At 38.7% G+C, this 24,528-nt stretch overlaps 1 protein-coding gene across 1 annotated transcript in view; it reads right to left on the reverse strand.

Annotated features, from left to right (window-relative positions):
• The window catches only part of GUCY1A2 (guanylate cyclase 1 soluble subunit alpha 2), a 283,849-nt gene that overhangs the window by 95,133 nt on the left and 164,188 nt on the right, over nucleotides 1-24,528 (reverse strand). Inside the window, exon 5 of the mRNA XM_036324459.1 lies at nucleotides 6,531-7,016. Coding sequence (XP_036180352.1) covers nucleotides 6,531-7,016 — 486 coding nt within the window. The remainder of the gene's footprint in view (nucleotides 1-6,530; nucleotides 7,017-24,528) is intronic.

The following is a 24,528-nucleotide window of genomic DNA, read 5'->3' on the forward strand; positions in this document are numbered from 1 at the left end:
GAGAATGCCCAACTTTTAAGATGCAGCTTCTTGAAACTCTGAACTACTTGCTACTGGAAAGGGAGGGAGTGGCTTTGGTTAAAGTGTTCTTAGAGCTTTTCTTATCAGTCGACAATATAACTATAGTTATTGATCATGTAACTTAGTCCTGAAACAGGTTCTATTTTTTGCTTTTAGTATTTCATCTTTGTCTAGACCACAGCCTAGACTTGTGGAAATATTGTAGGCTAGAAAAAGACAAGCCTCAGTTCAAATTCTGATAAAAAACATATCCTATATAATACAGAGGTAATATGCAAATTAACCCTCATGGCCTCACAAGATGGCTGCCTATGACCAGGCTAGCAGGGGGGTTAGTGAGGGACAACCAAACAACTGAACAAGCAGGCTGCGTGGGGCGACCAGGCCGGCAGGGGGGTTAGTGAAGGACAACCAAACGACTGAACAAGCAGGCTGCATGGGGCAACCAGGTCAGCAGGGGGGTTAGTGAAGGATGACCAAACAACTAAACAGGACTCTGCGTGGGGTGACCAGGCTGGCGGGAGGGTGGGCCGTGAGGGGTGACCAGGCCGGCAGGGGGGGGGGGGGCAGTTGGGGATGATTAGGTTGGCAGGGGGGCAGTGAGGGGTGACTAGGCCAGCAGAGGGAAGGGGAAGTGGGGGCAACTAGAATGGCAGGGGGGCAGTAAGAGGTGACCAGGCCAGTGAGGGGAGCAGTTAAGAGCGACCAAGACAGCAGGGGGGCAGTTATGGGTGATCAGGCTGGCATGCAGAGGCAGTGAGGGGTGATAAGGCTGGCAGGGGGGTGCAGTTAGGGGCAACCAGGAAGGCAGGCAAGCAGGTGAACCATTAGAAGCCAGAAGTCCAGGATTGTGAGAGGAAAGTCTGAATGCTGGTTTAGGCCCGATCCCCGGGATTTAGGCCTGATCCCTAGGATCGGGCCTAAACCAGCAGTCAGACATCCCCCGAGGGGTCCCGGATTGGAGAGGGTGCAGACTGGGCTGAGGGGACCCCCCACCCCATGCATGAATTTCGTGCACTGGGCCTCTAATATATATATACTATCTAATAATAGACAAACATGGTAATTGACCATACCTTTGCTACGCTTCCCATTGGCTAATCAGTGAGATATGCAAATTAACCCAACCAAGATGGCAGCTGGCAGCCACGCAGGTGAAGCTAGCAGGAGGCTTGCTTGCCCCAGTGATGGAGGAAGCCAGGTTCCCCACCTGCTGTGGCCCGGCTCTGAGCTCCAAAAGCAGAAAAGTTTCAATTATAGAAGCTAAACAAAACCCAGATACCTGCTTTCAGCAGGACATGGCCACAGAGCTGGAGTGAGCAGGAGCCCGGCTCTCAGCTCCAGTGACAGCAACAAAGTTTCAATTATAGAAGGTAAATAAATCCCAGAATAAAAAACAAAAAAGAAAAAAAGAAGAGGCTGGGAGCTTCAGTAGCCGGCCAGCCTGAAAATGGCCCTCAGTCCCTCACTCAGACTGGCCAGGCAGCCCAGTGGGGACCCTCACCCTAAAGGGGGTGCGGGCAGCCTGAAAACAGCCATCAGCCCCTCACCCAGGCTGGCCAGGAACCCCAGCAGGACCCCCACCCTGATCCAGGACACCATTCAGGGCAAACCAGCCGGCCCCCACCCGTGCACCAGGTCTCTATCCTATTTAGTAAAAGGGTAATATGCAAACTGACCCTAACAGCAGAAAGACTGGGAATGACTGGTCACTATGACACACACTGACCACCAGGGGGCAACACTCAATGCAGGAGCTGCCCTCTGGTGGTCAGTGAGCTCCCACATGGGGGACCTCTGCTCAGCCACAAGCCAGGCTGATGGCTGCCAGTACAGCGGTGGTGGTGGGAGCTTCTCCTGCCTCCTCAGCAGCGCTAAGGATGTCCAACTGCAGCTTAGGTCTGCTCCCTGCTGGCAAGTAGACATCCCCCAAGGGCTGCTGGGCTGTCAGAGGGATGTCTTATTGCCAGCTTAGGCCCAATCCCCCCAGGGAGCAGGCCTAAGCCAGCACGTGGTCATCCCCCGAGGGGTCCCAGACTGTGAGAGGAAGTCCTGGCTGAGGGACCACCCCCCCCCCCAGAGTGTACAAATATTTGTGCACTGGGCCTCTAATATATATATATATATATATATATATATATATATATATATATCCCCTCACCAAGTATATTTTTCCCATTTATTTTATTTTTTCGAGAGAGAGTGGAAGGGAAGGAGAGGAAGAGAGAGAAAGAAAAAAAGAACATCGAAGTGAGAGAGACACATTGATTGGTTATCTCCTGCACACACCCTAACCACAATCCAACCTGCAACCCTTCGATGCATAGGTCAACACTCTAACCACTGAGTAATACTGGCAAGCACTCATCCGCTGTATTAATTGGAGTATGTAACCTTCTAGAACTTAGTTTCTCTGTCTGAAAATGAAGATAATGTAACAACGCCACATATTAGTCTGATTTGGAATCGAGGCTTCATAGGTAATAGAACTAGAGAAAAGTAAAAACAGTGGGTAAAGGTGAAAAGATGAGAACTCTAAGGAGTGTATTGAAGGTAGTCCTGGGATATCACAGCCTTGGCTGAATGGAATGATAGGAAAATGAAAAAGGACTCATCCTACTCCTTTCCTCTCCCTTATTTCTAACTAAAGGGCTCTCCAGAGGCCAATATATAAATTCAGGCAAAATCCACATTAGGTTGCTTCAATTCCCAATACAATTATTATAGTACTGGAGGCCCAGTGCATGGATTTGTGCACCAGTGGGGTCCCTTGGCCTGGCCTGCGAGGATCAGGCCAAAACTGGCTCCCCGACATGCCCCGAAGCGTCCTGGATTACAAGAGGGCGGTTCTTGGGTGACACACCCGAGAATCGAGCTCCCTCCTGTCTGGGTCTGGGGTGCAGGTGAAGCAGATTCAGGGCCGACAGTGCCCCAGCAGCAACCTAACCCATGGCCAATTCTGTGAGGAATCAGGTTTCCTCCTCTACTGGTCAGAGCATATGCCCCCTGGTAGTCATTGTGCGTCATAGCTACCAGGCTAATGGTCAAACCATCAGACGGTCACTTAGGCTTTTATATATATAGATATATGACATTGATTTAAAAAGAGTTAATAGTTCTTTATCTTGTTCATTCTCCATATCCTATAAAACCTGAGAAGCAAAATATTACATATTGGACTATTTATGCTGACTTTTTACTAAATATTTTTCTAATTATAAGAGGATCAAAATTATAATCCATGCTTCCTTCAGGTTATCTAGCTCTTATTTACTACTCATACACCTGTAACAGCTTGGCAGCCAAGCACTGTAAAGACTTTAATTTTCTCAACACTGGGAATGAAATATGTTCAATAAAGTCTATAGCTTCTTCTTAAATATCCTGCTTTATAGAAGGTTTTGATTATTTTAGCAGAAACTTTTTTTTAACTTTTTAAAAAATATCTTTTATTAATTTTTTAAAGAGAGGAAGGGAGAGGGATAGAGAGTCAGAAACATTGATGAGAGAGAAACATCGATCAGCTGCCTCCTGCACATCTCCTACTGGGGATGTGCTCGCAACCCAGGTACATGTCCTTGACCGGAATCGAACCTGGGACCTTTCAGTCTGCAGGCTGACGCTCTATCCACTGAGCCAAATCGGTTTCGGCAGAAACTTTTTATTATAGCTTAATTTAGCCAAATTCTATTAGAATTATTCATCACTGCATCATCTCCCTAGTGATGGAAAACATGAAAAATAAGATGAACAAGAAAGGCACAACCACAAATTTGAAATTGGGGCCACTGTGCACAGCAGACTCTGAATGCCCCTCGTGGCCTCTGAATGCCTCTCTCTGGCTCTTTTTTCTTGGCATTCAGCTTTACCTACTTTCCTTTTACTTTTCTAACATAAAACAAAACTGGGCTATATTGTCCTTTTCCTCTGTGGTATGATTATTTTACAAAAATTCCACAAATTTTAAATCCAGCAAAACTCCATTTCATTTTATAAAATCGGTATATTTATGGTCCTTAAAATATTCTATTGCCCTTGAAATTTTTTTCCAATAATAATTAAAACTTTAGCATATAGCTCATGGAAGTAGCACTGTTTAAATTTCCTAGAAAATTACTTCAAATGATTATGATGGCTGGAAATTTAAAATTAGGCAAGTCAGATACACGATTTCTAATCTGCATTTCTCCTCAAATGGTCCTCATAATATGCTTTGTTATTATTAACACTTGCTGATAATTATCACTATATGGAACTGTCCATGATTTAATAACATATAGGAAAGTCTGAGGTTCATACAGGATATTCCCATAGATTTTCTTTTTCTGGGAAGTATTCTAGCTTATCTCCAAAGAAGAGATATTTGATGTCTAAAAAAATCTAATTAAAAATATTCTTAAAACTTGAAAATTATTTGTTACCCTCAGAAGACATCCCATGTTAAGATCAAAACCTAACTGATGCTTATATTTAGATCAGGGATTCCCATGTTTTTCCAAAGAAGAATCTATTTACCTGTTTATCACTCTCATTTAGTTGTATGAAATTGGGACCAAAATAACATATGATGATTTCAGCCGGAGGAAGCTAACACAGCAAGTCAGTGGTGCAGAGATTTGGAAAAAACTGCATTTGGTGGCTGCAGAGATTAGTGCACTAGGGCCCAAGGCTGGAGGAAGAAAAGTGCTGGCAGATCCTTAACTGATTTGGCTCAATGGATAGAGTGTCGCCCTGCAGACTGAAGGGTCCCAGGTTCGATTCAGGTGAAGGGCATGTACCTGGGTTGTGGGCACATCCCCAGTAGGAGATGTGCAGGAGGCAGCTGATCGATGTTTCTCTCTTATCGAAGTTTCTCTCTATTCCTCTCTGTAAAACAATCAATAAAATATAAAAAAAGAAAAGTGCTGGAAGAGTCAGGCTGACCTGCTCGTCTTCTGCACATGGCTGGGAATTACATGACACACTATCGCAGAGTCTCTGGTGTTGAACCAGACATTTGGCTACCGCTACCATAAACTGTATGCCAATAAATTATAAGAAAGTTAAAAATAACTTATTAGTACTCTTATTTTGTATAACAAAACAAATCCCTCATATACACTTCACACTGAATATTTACCCCTCAAAAGAGACTCACTAAAAGAGATAGCATTGGCTATATATTATACACTAGAGGCCCAGTGCATGAATTCATGCACGGGTGGGGTCAGGCCGGCCTGCGCCAATCGGGTCCCATGGGACTGGGCCGGCTTCAGGGAAGGTCCCTGGTGGTTGGAGAGCTGCCCCCACCACCTGGTTGAATCCGTTCGAACTCCCAGTCTAGGGAACAATCTGCATATTACCCTTTTATTATATAGGATAGGATAATGGCCGGAGAACACCTTTCTCTGAAGGAGATATGCTTTAATGAAAGCAATGCAAACAGATAGGTTTTTTCCAAATATGCTTATTTGCAGAACTTACTATAAAAAGAAATAGCTGTCTAAATGGATTAGTAAAGAAGAAAATAAAAACCTACAGTTCACTGCTCTTTGTTTATACTAAATGTACTTTCTGTCTCACATAATAAAGCCATGCTTTGTTTTATCCTATACTAAAATAATATTAGGTAGATCGGGGGCTGAATAACACAAAATATTGCTATGATTGTAATAATATTAAGGAGTCCATCAAAGCAGACGCTCCAGTGGTGATTAGTACTCATTTTCAAAGCTCTTCCACTATTTTTCTTCTCTTCCACTAAAAACCATTGGCCATTTAGGCAATAGCTAAAATATTTACATGTGTTCTTTCAGAATTAGAGGGACCTCACTTAATTGACAATGCAATGCAAAATATTGATTAACCATGATTTAACTGATAATGCAATGTATATTTTAGCATAGCTTATTGCTTCTTTTTAACTGTCAACATAAAGTTCTTACTTTGGAATCCAACTCTCCAAGAAAGACATTAAGTGCTTAAAAGTTGTCCAGTATTCAGCAAGTTTAATGTTTTAAATAGTGACTATAAAGGGTTAGCTCTACAGAATTTTTCCTTACTGAGCAATACCGTGATTCACAGTTTTCTGCAGTATATCAATACTACAAATTGACTCATAATACAAGTTTACTAATAAAGCAGAAATACCTGTATCCTGTACACAGATGTCTAAATCAGAGATATCAATCATTTATTATCAAGTTTAAGGACAAAAAGAAAAGTAGGTCCCTACAATTTAATTAAGATCACAATTTCTTTTTTTTTTAATATATTTTATTGATTTTTTACAGAGAGGAAGGGAGAGAGACAGAGAGTTAGAAACATCGATGAGAGAGAAACATCGATCAGCTGCTTCCTGCACATCTCCTACTGGGGATATGCCCGCAACCCCGGTACATGCCCTTGACCGGAATCGAACCTGGGACCTTTCAGTCCGCAGGCCGACGCTCTATCCACTGAGCCAAACCGGTTTCGGCCACAATTTCTTATTAAAAAGAATTTATATATAAATAATTAAACCCCTTTACCTTATAAATATCCAAAAATCCACACTGGTGATCGAATCTGGTGTAGAGCTCATTCAGCATGCTGATCACTTGCATGGGGGTGCACTGTGCGCAGATGGCCGTGAAGCCGACTATGTCCGAAAAGAGCATGGTGACATCGTCAAACTTTCTGGCCTGCACTTGCTGCCCTTGCCACAGTTGCTGGGCTACATCACCGGGAAAAATAGAGTATAGAAGATCCACTGTTTTCTTCTTCTCTTCCTCCAGGGCCTGGTGAGTTCTTTCTAAAGTTGCCTTTAATTTATCCATCCTCTTCTTCAAGCCATCTTGGGCCTTAGCCTGCTCGCCAACCAAAATGACATCTCGGGTGGCATCATGGATGGGGATGTCTGAGAGATGCAGTCCCCGGCCCATGAGTTCGTCCAACTTGTCCACACATGGAGAGCCCAAAAATAAAATGGAATTTGATTCTGGGACGTGGATCATTTGTCCTTTGACTTCCATCACCTGCAAAATTAACATGGAATTTTAATCAGTGTTTTTCACATAGTAGATTCACAAAAATGCAATTATTATCTGAAGAGGAAAAGCAAGAAATGCTTTATTAGCCATACTGACTTTCTACATTCATCCAAGCAAATTTATTTAATATTTACAGCCAGTGTAAAATTTATGATGCTGAATCAAAACATTTGTTATTGTTTTCTACTTGGCCACGTTCTAAAGACAATGATAAAATGAAGTCTGAGATCAAGGAGAAATAAGTAGGAAAACATTGTCATTCAAAATTAAATTAAACCCAGGTACATAATGAAACTGGTTCATGAGCCAGTTCAAAAACTTTCAATCTTCTTAATAATAACAAAATAACTACACTTAATTGTTATTAAAATAACACTCAGAGAATAAGTCCAAGAGATTAAAATAAATCAAAATAATTGTTTGGCCTTATATAAGTGATGTTTTCACCAGCTACAGTCCTTTGACTATATAGCAGTCTTTGCACTGACTATATTAATGGACAATTCACTTGGTCGTAAAAATAAAAATTTAAACTAGATATAACTAAGCTAACATTATTGGAAAGTAACTGTCAGATATTAATTCAACCAGCATGTTCAATATAAACTAAAAATAAACCTAAATCAAGATAGCACTAAAGAAATTCATTTAATATAAAGTATCTGAAGATCTAGTAATTTAAATCTATCCCTCTTCCTGTGCTTTTTGATGAATTTGCGGAGTTGATGCTTAATGGAAAACTTAATGAACACAGGCTTATGCCATCTTAGCTTGGTGCCCACTCAGAGGGGATAAGCACCATAGGAAAGGAATATGGACTTACAATCTAGCCATCTACATAAGTTGCTTGGGTTAAAATAAGGTATCTCAGAACACCTGGACAGGAAGGTGGTTGCAGTTACCTGGAAAGAACAGCCTGAGTTGACCAACCAAGATTGTACATCAGTTTCACCCACATCACTTTCCACTACCATGAATATACTCAATAAATTTATTTGTCTTTATTTTTCATAGCATAAAGTACTTAGGCTACTTGATGAAACAAGAGGCAAAGAAGAAATATGGGGTAAAACTATAGAGATCTGGATTCCAAAGTCTGCAACTATGATTTACTTTGTCCCCCCTGCACCAATCACCAAGATCTAATCTACATAAGGAAATAAAGTTGAATTCTTGCTTGATGTTATAATTTCTATGGGATCAAATGTTCACTTTATCTTATGCAGTTTCTTCTAGTGTTTGGTGTTTCATTATTTTATACATAATACTCTCAGTTATTCATTGGAGTATTTATTGTTCTCTATTTACTAGTATACCTCTGGATGATAAGCATAAAAAGATAAAATAAAGTTCTATTTTCAAAGATATCAAAGTATGGGGGTGGGGAGGGAGCCAAATCTATACAGCACAGAGAATAGTATAAACAGGACACTTTCAATTCAAAGCAAACTTTCAAAAGACTTCATGCACACTATGGTTTGAATACAAAGAAAATAATTGTTCTGAAAAAATTTCCAGATTGTTTTACATATGCCTGATTTGCTTTTGGAGGGAAGAGGTGCTATTAATTACATATAATTTCCCATTGTTGGAATATTAAAGGCATAATAAGAAATATATACATAATATACAACTTTATAGTAAAAATTTGTATATTAATATTTTCTTAAAATTAAGGTAAAAGCAAACCTCTGATGTTCAAAGATTTAGACTTCTATTGGGGTCTTTTTCCCCCTTCCTTTCTCATATTTTTTTCTAATCACTTTTTTTTTCTTCTCCATTTTGCTTTCTCCTTCCTTCTCCCCTTTGTTCTTTGGACTTACACTTTTTTTTTCAGCATTCTCGCTTCATTTAGTCTCTCTCATCACTGGTTTTCCTCATTAGTTCTTCCTTTTTCTTTCCCTTCTCTTTTTTCCCTCTGTATCAGCTTCCACATTTCCCATCACAAATGGTCCTTTCTGCTTTTTTGTTATTTAGTATGGAATTAGTATATGAGTATATGCATAAATAATATTAGATGGAATTTTCTATATGTAATAAATAAGTGTTATCTCAGGGAGCTTGATCTGCCCCATGAAGCAGCATTAACAAGGACCAGTGGGAGCCCAAGAAGCATGAAATAAACCAAGTAGATGAAAATAGTACCATATATGTTCTGAAAATTACACTGTCATTGCAACTACAGCCTACAAAAGTAGGACAGGACCTGTGTGCCAAACCTAAACAGTGTGGTTGTCTGTTAAAATAAAAAATTTAAATAGGATCTAGTGTCTTCTAACATAATAGCCAAACTTTCCAGGATATAATAGAAAATGAAACACCAAAATAAGACTCAGGAAAATCATATCTTCAACAAGAAAAGGCAATCAATTGATGCCAATACTGAATCTAATATTGAAATTATGTGTCAAGAATTTTAAAGAAGCTATCATAAAACGTTTTGACAAGCAATTACAAATTCTTTTGAAAATAGTGAAAAATGAGAAAATCAGAAAGTAATAGGAGATATCAAAATAACCAAATTGAACTTATAAAACTGAAAAATACAACTATAATAGAAAACTTACTGGGTAGTCTCAAAAATAGAGATGACAGTGAATTTGAGGATAGTTCAATACAGTTTACTCAATCTGAATGGACAGACAATAAAGTGCAGAGCAATAACAAAAAGAAATACCATTTATATCATAGAAGTCTCAGAAGGAGAGAAGTAAGAGTAGGGTTGAAAAAGCATTTGAAGAAATAATGGTTGCAAATGACTCGAATTTTATGAAAGATATAAACACATAGATTCAACAAGCTATATGAACCTCAAATAGGGTAAACTCAAAGAAATTCACTTCAGGCCACAAAATAATTAAACTTCTAAAATCTAAATTCAAAGAAAGTATTTTCAAGGCAGCCAGAAAGAAATGGTATATTACTTACTAGAGGCCCAGTGCACAACATTCATGCACTGGAGGGTGCGGGGGTCCCTCAACCTGGCCTGCGCCCTCTCACAGTCTGGCAGGCGGACATCACTCAAGGGGTCCTTAGTGTTGCCATGGAGGTGAGAGAGGCTCCTGCCATCACCGCTGCTGCGCTCACCAGCTATGAGCCCAGCTTCTGGCTGAGCAATGCTCCCCCTGTGGGAGCGCACTGACCACCAGGGGGCAGCTCCTGCATTGAGCAGCTGCCCCCTGGTGGTCAGTGCACATCATAATGACCGGTCGTTCCACCAATCAGTCGATTTACATATTAGCCTTTTATTATATAGGATAGGGAGCACTCATTTGAATAACAGTAGATTTCTCATCTGAAACTGTGGAGGACAGAAGAATGCTGAAGAAGGATCTTTAAACAGAAAATAAGGAAAAGAAACTTTGAACATCAGGAAGGAAAAAAGAATAGAAATACTAGAAATACAGGTAAACATAATAGATTGTCCTCTTCATGAGGTGTCTAAATCATATGTGGTGATTGAAACAAAAATTATAACACCATCTGATCCTCACCATAAATGTACCTATAAAAAAGAAGCAGGAAAACACACACACACACACACACACACACACACACACACACACAAGAGTAGAGGATGTGAAGACAGAAGCATTGATTGGTTGGATTGATGTAACAATGGCATGCCAGTAGTCACCAGAAGCTAGAAAGCCAAGGAAAGGATTCTTCCCCAAATTCTCCAGAGAGACCAAGGCCCTATCCACACTTTGATTTTAGATATTAACCTACAGAACTGTGAAAGAATGAATTCCTTCTTATTTTACACTACAAATTTGTGTTAATTTTTAACAGCAGCTATAGGAAACTAATACAGATTGGAACAATAAAATAAACAAATAGGATCTAATTGACCTATATAAGATGATCCACCCCAAAGTATCAGAATATACATTTTTTTGAGAGACTATGAAAGAATTGGTTCTTTTATCTTAGTATACCATATCCTGGGCCACATTAAAAAACAAACATCAAAACAAATTTAAAAAACTATACAGAATATGTTCTCTGACTACATGGAATAAAACTAGAAATCAATAACCATAGGACATATTCGTAACAGTAAAAATAAGAAACAATCAAGATGTGGTTTAAAGGGTGAATGGTTAAGCCAAATGTAGAGAACTACTTAGCAATAGGAAGAAATATTCTATTGATATAGGCACAACTTTACCTGTACTTGTAGGGAATTCTGCTGAGTGGAAAAATTGCTCAATAGAAAGGTTTATTTTCCTCGTTTGCTTATTTATTTTTATCATGCAATTATTTGTTTTTATTCTTAGAATTATCCAAAAAAATAAGGTATTTTAAAACAAAACCAATATTCACCCAGAGGGCTATTAATATTTTACAATTTCAACCTAATATCTACATTTATAATAGCCACAGTTTTTTTAATCTGCAAAAATATTTTTACTGTCTCCAGCAAAAATCCTTCATTAAATATTCTTATTTAAAAAGGCAATGCAAAAATGCTTCACCCAAGTACACTAAATATAATTTAAAAGAAAATTAAAGCATTCATTCATTTATTCATCTGTTTTATAAACATTTGCTTAGGATATACAAACTGCCAGGACTATTCTAAGCACTTTAAATGTACAGGAATTTAAACAGATCTGCTGTTTTTTTACTGAATTGAAAAGTAAATTCAATAGTAAAGTGCATATGTAGCTGGAGGGACATTAACATCTGAGGCTAATTGTACTACCATTTATTCTATGGATTGCCACATTGACTTTGTCGGGATAAAATACATTAAAATTCACATTGTTTATGGCTAACATCAGCTAAAAACTCCAAAACATAACACTTCAGAGGTTTTTATCTTTCCGTGCCTGCTTTATTTGCCCCTGTGTTTGTACTTAGTTTTGTTATCGGTAGAAGTAGAGTTCTTGGGGTGCCACAAGGAAATGAATTTCCCGGGGCCCCTATGGGAGGATGGGATTTCATGGAAAGCTTTATTGATGGTGTAAAATTAAGGGGGTTCCTCTCCAAAGTCCCATTTCTGTCCATCCCACCATAAAATACATCCAATCTTGTCTTCAACAAGACCAGAATTAAGGCCCCTGCCCGTAGCTTCTGCTTCACATTAAAGTCCAGCCCAGCCCAACATCCTGCCATGGGCCATGCTGTTAGGGCCATGTGGCTATGGAGAGAGAATGCAGGACACAGGAGCAGGTGCGGGTTTCTAAGCAAGAGAGAGCAACAGAGAACAAGAGAGAGGAACTCTTTCTGGGGATTTTAACCGGGAGCTTCTTCAAACTAACCCATTAACTTTTCAAGATTTTGCATGCTTCTGATGGGGTCCACCCTTAGCCAATCCATTGTTTCCCAGGCTAGACTGACAGGAAGCACCTCCCCTGCACCACCCTGACTTCTACTGAGCATTTGCCTACCTCCCCCTTCACCCCCAACAGCCCAGTACTGGATGGGGAAGGGGAGGGGATTAATCCCCTCGGAGGAGGAATGCCCTGTGAAGCTGTAGCTTCCTGGTGAAGTTTCCCAGGTGACCATGCTTAGTGTCCAACTTCCCTTTGCTTTCTTTCCTTTATAATATTAATAACTAGCTAGTTACAATAAGAACAGTTTCCTTGCTATTCTTTAAATCTCAGAAATTAATCCTAAAATACATTTGAATCCTGTTTTGACAGATAAGCCAGTAAACTACATAACCAAGTCAATTTTATGTTCCATGATTAGATTGATGCCACTTTTCTTTCTAAATCACAGCAGGATTCAGGTAATATTTTAAAGGAAATGGCGTTACGCTTTAGAGCTGAAAGAGGTGTATCAGCAAATGTTTTGGCATTCTATTGTGCAAAGGGGACCAAATGAAATGCTTGTTTCGCTTTTAGATTCCTTATTCATTTCTTTGTTATTTATCAAGCATTAAATTTCACACTACACACGAAATATTAAATTGATATGCAATTGTAATACCTTGCATACACAGGCTGCCTTTTTTCCAAAGGGTGAACGTGACTTTATTTTTCATCACAGTCACACAATCAGTAAGTCACACACATTCAAGAATAGCACTGAAAGTCATCCTTCTTTAACACAGCAGTTAGCCTTTGTCACCACACTGTCGCTCACACATCCACGGGAAAGTGTGGTTATATTCCTATATATCTAGTTTACAAAACTTCACTTCAAAAGGTATAATAAATTTCTGGAACTATCACTAAACTATTCTGCAAAGACAGGACACTGTATCTTCTCTTCAAGGGAATATTACAAAAATAATTCTAAACAAAGCACTAACACATGGTTATATCAGGCTGAATGAAGTCCCTCATAGTAACAGAGAGTTACTAGTATTTGGATGAGTGAAAAGCATTGGGCTCTCTGAACCAGCCAATTGAATGCGATAATGTTCTGATAAGGTCTTAGAGACAAAAACTACCTTCAATTATCTAATTATGTACTATTTATACATGTGTGTGCTGTGTGTATGTGCACTTATGTTGAAATATTTGTTCTCCCATAAGTCATTACATTCTTGTGAATCAGGGATAGGGCAGAAAATTGGGGGTGGCTACTTAATATATTGCTTAATAATAAAACTAGTGGGGTTTTTTTTCATTTTGACTGAATTGCATTAAATATTTAAAAGAAATAACTAGAGTTTGTGCTTAAACCCCAGTTGGCAAAGCCTATTGCTATACAGAGGGGATGCAGGCTGTTGGATAAATAGAGGGAAGGATATTGGAGTGCAGAAGAAATGAAAATTTTCTAATGAAATAAGGTAGTTGCTTAGTCCAGCACACACACCACGACTAAAGAAATTCAGAGAGCTAAAACACCTAGTTTTTAGGTACAGGATTGAATTATCATACATAGGATTGTCATTCAATAAACTTTTTTCCTGTGGTGATGAAGATATCATTAGTGTGACTGAAGGACTAAATTTTAAATTTTATTTTCATTAATTTAAATTAAAATGAATATAACCACATATAGCTTCTGGCTAATGTATTGGACAGCATAGCTCTCAAGTAAAATTCTGACTCCAATATACAATCCATCAGTTAGTCTAGATATTCTTTTTCATTTGATTATGGGTAAGAAATGGAGGAAAATTTGAGTCACACAGATGTGTTTTTGTTGTTAACAATGTCACACAGAAAGTTTGAGAAAATATTATGTGTAGGAACTTTACTCAGTACAAAAGATAGAGTTGAGTTTAAGACAGTCATGGTCTCTGCCCTCATGAATATTATATTCTAACAGAATATTAAATTCTAATATATACATATTATTTTTTAAATGTATAAGTTATGAAGAGCTGATGGACCCTGCTGCTGCATAACAAATAGATTCTGATTTAAGGAAAAAAAAACAAAAACTTTTGAGACACTGGTTATCTCTTAAAAAGGTAGGAAAGGTTTCCAAGGATACCTCCACATGCACACCCTAGAAAAAGGAATAACCAAATCAAAGCAAACAAATAAACCAAAAGTCACCCTTAGTCTGGAGCCCTGGCAGGGCAGAGAGAAGTCAGGCTGCCTTGAGAGCCATGTGGAGAGAACATTGCTTTCAGGATTCTGAGACACGGGACATGTGTATGGGTAAGGAGTCTCATCAGAGAGTCTTGAGCTGACACTCCCCACTCAAATAAGGCTGGAGTGGGCCTTGGTCACTGGCATCTAAAACTTTCCCAACTTCAGCCTGGCCAGCATGGCTCAGTTGTTGAGTGTCAACCTATGAACCAGGAGGTCATGGTTCAATTCCCAGTCAGGGCACATGCCCAGGTTTCAGTCTTGATCCCCATGTGGGGCGTGCAGGAGACAACCGATCAATGATTCTCTCTCATCACTGATGTTTCTATCTCTCATTTCCTCTCCCTTCCTCTCTGGAATCAACAACAACAAAAAATATTCTAAAGAATAAAAAAAAATAAAACTTTTCCATCTTCATTTCTCAAGACCCTCAATATGATTAAGATCAAGCAATCATATTTCTTTGTTTCTTAATCAAAACAAAGAAACAATGAACACAAGATTTAGATTTCTAAAATCTGTAGACATTGGAATTATCAGGTTTAGAATGTAGAGCAGCTACATACTGTGTGGGCAATGGTAGGTTTAGACTTGTGAGCACGCAAAACAGAATTCATTCTTGTACTATCATTTATTAATCATTGGACTATTTTCCATATGAACAACTGTAAACATACTTTTCCCCACCCCTGTACTTATCAGTCATAAAGACAAACAAGCAACAGGAGACTATAAGGAATGAGCAGGAGTTAAAAACTTGGAATATATTATAATGGAAATGGTATTAGTATTCACCTCAAACAGTTTTAATGATTTAAGTATAAATAGGCCTGTATACCATGTTGACCATAATATCTGGCAAAAATTAGCTTTCAATAACTGTTGGATAACATTACTGTGAATTCTGAACCTACCTCAAATCTCTGAAATCAGAACCTCCTGTTGCTGAGCTCATAAACAGGTTTTTAAATAAGACCTACATGTGATTCTGAGAATTGGCTAGACTTGGGAACTACTGTCTCCAACATCATTTTGTCCAATCCACTCATCTCATAAATGTAAATGAAGAAAATGAGGCATTGGGAAAACAACTTGTCACAGGGCAAGTTGGTAAAAGGGCAAGGACCTGAACCAGATCTCTGGACATACACAGCCCCACTGTAGAAGGTTCATTGTCAGAAAATGAGGTTTGAATAAAATAAAGAGTAGAATGTGAAGTTCAGTGATGGCTCAGAGGTAGGACATGAACAAGTTGATCAAATAGCCTATAAATATATTCATTGAAGGTGAACCATTGGCACACTACTGCATTTTATTGAGAGGAATTATGTTTACTTTGTTATCCAGTTCAGACCTTTGAGTTTCTGTGAGTATCCTTAATGTTTGCCAAAGGTCTGTTTGACAAATAAAACCTGTGTGAGATCCAATATCTCTTAATTACCCCTTGGATTTGCTCAGCACGTAGAATTTTTCAGAGTGTTGCCAGTGTTGCATTGTTGCATTTTGTCTTCCTGATGTCATAAGGAACATACAATCAAGGTCACTGTCATTGGGGAAGCTAAGACCAGTTGCCAGAGATCACACAGTTCAGAGGCCTGACTGAAGCCTGAGCTGCCTGATCCAGTATTCTCTCCATACTTGGTGTGGGGCATTAAATTAGTGAGAGCTTAGGAACTAAAAATGACCTCAGTTTAAAGTCTAGTTCCACCCCTTGGCTGGCTGAGTAACCACAGGCAGATCACATGGCCTCTCAGGGCCTTAGCAGCCTCATCTGTAAGGTTGGGACACTGATAGTTCTAACAGAATAGCACTAGGATAAAGTTTAAATGAGATAAGGCATACAAAAAGCCTAGGCTAGTGTCCACATATGAATACTCTCAATAATCGATTATTGCTGTTATTCAACACTAGTGGCCTGGTGCACGAACTCCTGCACATTGAATGGAAATCAATTAGAAGAAATATTTTAATATTGCTATTCACCCCTTCTCTATAATAGAAGTGTCAACCAAATTCACGATCGACAATGACAGATCGAAACACACACGTGCGATTGGCACCAGAGAGAGCTTTATATGTATTGCGCATGCACTAGTCAACTTAGCCTTTTATATACATAGAATAAACTTGCTTAATTAGACCTATTTTCTGATGTAGCTAAACTTTTTCCATCCCAGTGAAGCACCCCAACTTCTCTTTCAGGTAATTGTCAGCAACACAGCAGTAAATATCAACATGAAGCAGATTATTATTGTAGATCACGCAGGGAGAACGAAGGGTAAAATATTTAACTGCAGCAGGGTTTGATTATATTCTGTGCAGTGAGAAAACCTGAAGTCATTTTCAAGGTCCACCATTTCTTACTTCTTTTCAGTTGGGTCAAGTTTCTAAGCTTTCTAAATCTCTGTTTTCCAGCTAATGAAAACAGGATTCCACTGAATCTCCTATCTTCCTACTCTAGGACTTCTGTGAGGATCAAATGAGATGAGGCACAGGAAAACACGTCACAGACATTTGGTTAAAGTGTAAATGTTTTCACCTGGCTATAAAGCAAGTCATGTTCCTGGGCTGAAGAAACTTCAAGGAGGCTAGTCATAAGGGAGAAGAAGTTGGCGCTACTATGTGACATCATTATCTGGCGCCCACAGCGACCATTTCCGGTCGCTGGGCTGTGGGCCACATTTTGCGCCATGGGGTCTTGGTAGCATTGGCTGCAATTTGGTGGGCTGTTGCTCCAGGGTGGTGGCGGGGCCTGTGTCCCACTTGGGGGAAGCCGAATATTGCTTTGTGGGCGCCAGGTCCATGGTGCTGTTTCTCTGTAAATGGTGAGTGCGCATCACGGCAGCTCCTGCGGAGCATCTGCTCCCAGATGGTCAGTGCACATCATAGCAACCAGTCAGATGGGCGAAGGGACACTTAGCATATTAGCCTTTTACATATAGACTATGACAATGATAACAATGATTTAGCTGGTGCTAGGGAGATACTACAAATGGGAAGTGATAATAATATAGTTATGTTGAAGAAATTATGATTATAATACATTTCATGAAACTATATTGAATAGGCATGAAATATAGGTTAAAATACATTCCTTAATTCACTGAAGCATTTTCAGAAACAGTGAAAAACTGGAAAGAACTTATAAATGAACTTTTACTTAAATGAGTTATGTCCCATCAATTTTTTAAGTTTCATAAACCATACAAAATGCTACAATAATTAAAATATCACGATGAAAGCTGATTTTGCTTTGGCACACACCATCAAAATTTGTCTTTGTAAACACTCCCATTAACATGAACAATGTGTAAGAATTCCTTGTCGAGGTAAAGGTAATAACATTCAACTGAAAGAGCATGCCTTGGAGGCTGCCCAGGAGAGTGAAAAGAACCGGGGTTATTGGGATACGGCAAGGGAAGTGTTCCCAGATGAGGGAAGGAAAACTCAAAGGCCCAGAGAGAATAGAGAGCATAGCACATTTAGGGCACTGAAGGAGGTCCAGTCCGATTACTGCAGAGAGCAAAAGAGGAATAACCAGGGTCAGGTCAGGTCTAGGACATGTGACTGAGTTCTGACCATTGACATGTGAGCTTAGGCCATGTAATTCTCCAGTCCTTTCACTCTCTGCTCTGCAACCATGGAGGTCACATGTCAAACATGGGGACATCAGAAACAGTCTACTGTCTGAAGTCTCTTTTGCACCAGGGCTGCTCAGAAATGACATCTAACCTCCCTCAGACCTGTGATGTGAGCAAGGAACAAATCTTTACTGTGTTAAGGAACTGAGATTTAAATACTGTTTGTTACACCAACTAGCATTACTTACCTTCACTGAACACACCAGGTCTTGGTTAAAGATCATTATCCCCTGTCTCCATCACACACTTGAGAAATGGTCTAGACCAGTGGTTCTCAACCTTCTGGCCCTTTAAATACAGTTCCTCATGTTGTGACCCAACCATAAAATTATTTTCGTTGCTACTTCATAACTGTCATGGTGCTACTGTTATGAATCGTAATGTAAATATCTGATATGCAGGATGGTCTTAGGCGACCCCTGTGAAAGGGTCGTTCGACCGCCAAAGGGGTCGTGACCCACAGGTTGAGAACCGCTGGTCTGGACCAACACCTCCTCCGTGCTAGGACCCCAGTGAAAAGAATTCATCACAATTCTTTCCCATCCAATCTGACTGAATTTACTGTCATTCTAATTATTATCATTCCCATTTTAAAATTCTAAGTCATCGGTGAATGAAAGGAAGAGGCCTGAGATTGATACAAAGTTCAATCTATAAGTCTGAATCCAAAGTTTCCCTTGATTTACTGATACATGGTTAGTTTTATGCTTATCCAACATAAATCATCATGAATTATAACTTAATATCAATTTTTTATCTCCTTGAAACTAGATTGCATGTGTCTTTTTCATTTCAGTAAGATGGTGCCCAAACCCCTCAAATATATATATATCCCACGTTCAAAGGCTGTTAAATCGTGTTGTTTACCCATATCTTCAGAAAAAAATCACTTCTACTGTCGTGGTGAACAACCTGCTTCCCTATTTATAATGGTCTGGCCCTCTAGCAACTTCAGCGCGAAATTATAGCTAATTTGCCTACAAACGTCAGGTGGTCATAATAATCTAGCCACTCATTCAGTGTAGTGCAAATAATTTAAATGCCTTTTTAGATCTAAATGTTCACACACTGTGTATAAATTAATACATTATTTGGGGGATATTGAAGAAATATTCCCTCTAAAAATTAAAATCCTCAGGGCAAACTATGGATTAAAAACTTTACTCCTTTTTATGTTTATGTTTATATCTATTTCCTGATTTAATTTTACAATAACCCAGTTAGAATGAGCAAGTGTAAGAATGGAGACTAATAAAGCTCAGTTGAGGTGGCCAAGGTGTATGGCTGAGGAAACATGGAGGTGGGACTGGAACATGGGCATGTCCTTTTTTTACTATCACCAACAAAGGGACTTTTAAAAATTGTGTATGTACACACATATTATGGGAAACCTCCTATATGAAACCCAAGAATCTCAGCACTGTCATTTAATGTTTGTTTGACTGTTTTCCTTCTCTTGGGAAGTAGAAGTAGATGGTGAGACCAAACTTGGACTCCACATCTTTAAAATGAGATAACAAATGAACCTACATAGTATGATTGCTATCTAGATACATATTTGTTAATATTTACAATGTATTTAGGATACTTACTGGTATATAGTAAATATATATTTATTAACCAAAAACTGCCTGGCTTACAGGGGGTTGTAAGTAGTTTTAGAACCCTTTAGCTCATCATCCATCTACTATTGTTCTGAATATTTTTAAGATTTAATTACAATAAATTATGGCTGTATTAGTTTGCTAGGGCTACCATAACAAAGTACCACAAACTGAGTGACTTGAACAACAGAAATTTATTGTGTCATAGTTCTGGAAGCCAGAAGTCGGAGATGAAGGTATTGGTGCGACCATGCTCCCTCTCAATGCCTCTGCAGGCTTCTGGGTGCTCCTCAGCTTCTGCAGCACAAACCAATCCTCATATGGGGTTCTCCCTGACTGCAAGTCTGTTTCTGTGTCAAAATTGTCCTTTTTTTTTTTAAATAAGGGCACCGGTGATGTTGGATTAAGGACCCTAATAGCCTCATTTTAACTAAATTACTTCTGTAAAGACACTATTTCCAAATAAGGTCACATTCTAAAATACTGGGACTCCAACAATACCACCTTTTTGGATGACACCATTCAACCCATAATATGTTCCCCTGATTATGGCAGTGTTTTACCTGTGACATGTCGCTCTGATTACAAGGTTCATTAATAAAGTGTTCAGAAGCAGTAAATCTATCTACTCATTAATATTGTACCCCCATCATACTTTATTCCTCTTCTAAGGTTTATTTTTGTCCCTAGAACTACCATACAATTTTACTACTTTTCCTTGTTTATGTCTATCTTGATATTAGGACACAAGATCCATAAGTGAAGAGATTTCTATTTGTTTCTTGCTGTGTTTTCTACCATGTGAAATAGTACAGTCCATATAGCAAACACTCTATAAATATTAATTGGATGATTAAGTAAATCTATATGAAGGTATTCATGCATAAGTATATAAACAGTATTAACTAAAGAAAGAATTGACCAATGACATCATCTTTCATCTTACTTTAGTTCTTTGATTTCTTAATGAACCAACTCTCTCTTTTCCTTTGAACATACTAAACATATTAGAATAAGAAAATAGAAATTTTAAGAAAAGCTAGAAGGTAGTAATCTTCTAGTGGCCCAGTTACTTCTTTTGTAAAACAGGAATATTTCATATATTTTATTAATACAATAGTTTAGGTTGTATCCAAACAGTACAAAGTAGATCATTGATGTTTCTATCTCTCATTCACTTTCCTTTCCTCTCTGAAATCAATAAGAATATATTAAATAAATAAAAAATTAAAAGCTGGTAAAGAAAAAAAGCATGAAGTAGCAAGTTATCAGTACAGATAACTAATATGGACAAATCAAATACCAATTTATTTTTGTTGTCCTAAAATATTCTGATTTGTCTTATTATCTATAGTGACCTATACTGATGAAATTATTTTGATAATTCCCAGATTGCCATTGTGCTATAAATAGGTATCTATATCAGTGATGGCGAACCTTTTGAGCTTGGCATGTCAGCATTTTGAAAAACCCTAACTTAACTCTGGTGCTGTGTCACATATAGAATTTTTTTGATATTTGCAACCATAGTAAAACAAAGATTTATACTTTTGATATTTATTTTATATATTTAAATGCCATTTAACAAAGAAAAATCAACCAAAAATATGAGTTCACGTGTCACCTCTGCCACGCTTTCATAGGTTCGCCATCACTGATCTATATTCAGCTTCTAATAGTAGGCCAATTTAGAGACTCTAAAAGAACCACTTCAAAAGAAAGTAAAAATGCATATCCTACATAAAACATAATTTTATAGCATTGCTGGGTTGGAAATAGGTGAAAAAAGTATTCAGGGGTCTAAGCAAAAATAAAAGCAAATATAGTGAGCTAAAATGTTTGATGTGAGCTGTATGTGCAAACTTAAGATGGTGTCACTTGAGGGTAAATGCCAATATCAGCACTGAGGACTGGAATCTTAATCTTACATTAGCAGTAAGGAGAGGGAGCTGGACCTGGGATGCTTGCATTATACCTGAGAATCTGGAAAGGGGAAAGCAGTCCCAGGTCTGCAATACTGCCAGGATCCCCACAGAAACACATGATCATTCTCTCCTATGGAATACACATTTAATTTAGGCTCCAAGATTTCCTCCAAATAACATAATGTTGAATATAAGATAAAAATCACAAAATTTACAGGAAAACTAGCCACCAGGAGTGAGAATCAAAAGAAATAAAAAAAAAAAAATAGATTTAGACCACCAAGGACATCAGATATTTGAGTTTCAGATTTGATATACAAAATACGGATGGGATGTTTACAGAAATGAAAGGTGGCACCACAACCATGTATACAATGAGATATAATCAAAACTGACTCAGGAGGTTTAAAAAAGAGGAAAAATAGAAGTTTTTTAAATTAAAAATGTAATGGTTAAAATTTAAACAAAATGAAGGAGGAGATGGGTTGAACAGAGTATTAGATGTCACCAAAGAAAAAATGGTGAGCTAGAACTAGAAAATACCGGTAGGTCTAAAAACATTGTAAAATGTCACACAGAGAGATAAAAAAAAAAAAAAGTGAAAAATATGTCAGAGAGGTCAAGTAATATAAAAGAAAGAATGTGAAAATCTAACCTAAGTCTAAACAGAGGATCTGAAGGAGAGAATGTAAAAAATGGAGGAAAAGTAATATCTATTGGGGTAATGAACACATAATATAGTGTACAGATGAGGTATTGTATAAGTGGACACCTGAAACCTGTATACTTTTGTTAACCAATGTCACTCAAATAAATTCAATAAAAAATGAAAAATAAGTAATATTTCAAGCACTAATGATTATGAATATTCCTGAACTAACAGAAAATATGAATCCCCACTATCAAGCACAATTTCTATCAAGAAATAGAAATAAAAGGAAATCCAGACCTAGATATTTGTAGTGAATCTGCAGAATACCCAGCTTTGACAAGATCATAAGAGTAGACAGAAAGATCACGTACAAAGATACATTGACAACAGACAGTCATAATAGAAGCCAGAGACAATAAAATGGTGTTTTCGATGGGCTGAGAAGTAATAACTGTCATTCTAGAATGGTGCTCTCTGAAAAGCTATATTTTGAAAAAATTATGAGGTAAACAGAAACCAAGAGGGTTTACTATCAATAAGCTAACACAAAACAACTTTAAAAATGAATTATTGAAAAAAAGAAGGAAAATGAACCCAAAAGGATAGTCTAGAATAAAAAATGAACAGAGAAAAAATATAGATAAATATTAACAAATATTATCTATTTCATATTACATAAAATAGTAATAACAATTGTAATATGCTACTTTTTGATAAGCATTCCAGATGACTTTTTAACTGGATGAGATTAAGAAACAATGCTGTTGATTGGACTGTCGGGCCTTAGAGGGAAGGTAGGGAAGGGTGGGGGTAAGGGGGAGAGATCAACCAAAGGACTTACATGCAAGCATATAGGCCTAACCAATGGACACGGACAACAGGGGGGTGAGGGCATGAGCAGGGGATAGGGAGTAACGTGGGGATAAGGACACATATGTAATATCTCAATCAATAAAAAATATATTAAAAAAATAAAATAAAATAAAAGAGACTGTCTTTAAAAAAAAACAATGCTGTTATTAAAAAAGGCTTATAAACCACATAGAACTTTAAAAAGGGTAAATTATTATGAATGAAAATAGCATAGGGAAAAGTTAGGACATGTAAATTTCCAGTCACTATTAGTTTGCAATTCTTCACTTATTATAAAATAAATAGTAAATAAAGTAATAACCCCAGAGCATCACTGGTTTCTTCCTGAGAAGAGTGTCATGATTATTTCTGTTGAATAAGAGTTTCAGTCATTTTCCTTTGGTAGAACATGCAGTCAATTCTCCATTCCAAGCCACCTCAAGATCCAGTCTTATTCCACACTTTATGTCCCTGCCAAAAACACACCACTCTACTCTGAGCACATATTGTATGCTAATACAAACAAACAAGCAGAACAGGAACAGATTCATAGATACAGAGAACATTTTTACAGTTGCCAGAGGGGAGGGAATTGGGGGATGGGTGAAAAGGGTGAACAGATTAAGAAGTACAAATTGGTAGTTACAGGATAGTCATAGTGATGTAAACTGGGAATATAGGGACTATAGTCAATAATCTATAGTAATAAAAGGGTAATATGCAAACTGGTCAGGATGCCCTCACAAGAACAACCGAACAGTAGGCTACTTGGGGCAACAAGGCCGGCAGGGGGGTTAGTGAGGGATGACCAAACGACTGAACAGCAGGCTGCGTGGGGTGACCAGGCCAGCACGGAGGCAGTTGGGGGCAACCAAGCTGGCAGGAGGGAGAGTGAGAGGATGACCAGGCCAGCAGGGGGGGGCGGTTAGTGTAACCAAGCCAGCGGGGGGGGGGCAGTTGGGGGTGACCAGGCCAGCATGGGGGGGCAGTGAGGGGTGACCAGGCCGGCAGGGAGGGCAGTTGGAGGTGGCCAAGCCAGCAGAGGGGCAGTTGGGGGCGACCAGGCTGTCAGGGGGGCAGTGAGAGGCGATCCGGCCAGCAGGCAGAGGGCGGTTAGGGGTGATCAAGCTGGCAGGGGGGCAGTTAGGGGTGATCAGGCAGGCAGGCAGACGAGCAGTTGGGAGCCAGTGGTCCTGGATTGTGAGAGGGGATGTTCGACTGCCGGTTTAGGCCCAATCCCCAGGATCAGGTCTAAACTGGCAGTTGGAAATCCCCCATGGGGTCCCAGATTGGAGAGGGTGCAGGCTGGGCTGAGGGAACC

The sequence above is a fragment of the Myotis myotis genome, unplaced genomic scaffold (assembly GCF_014108235.1).
Source record: "Myotis myotis isolate mMyoMyo1 unplaced genomic scaffold, mMyoMyo1.p scaffold_m19_p_10, whole genome shotgun sequence".
NCBI classification, from domain to species: domain Eukaryota; kingdom Metazoa; phylum Chordata; class Mammalia; order Chiroptera; family Vespertilionidae; genus Myotis; species Myotis myotis.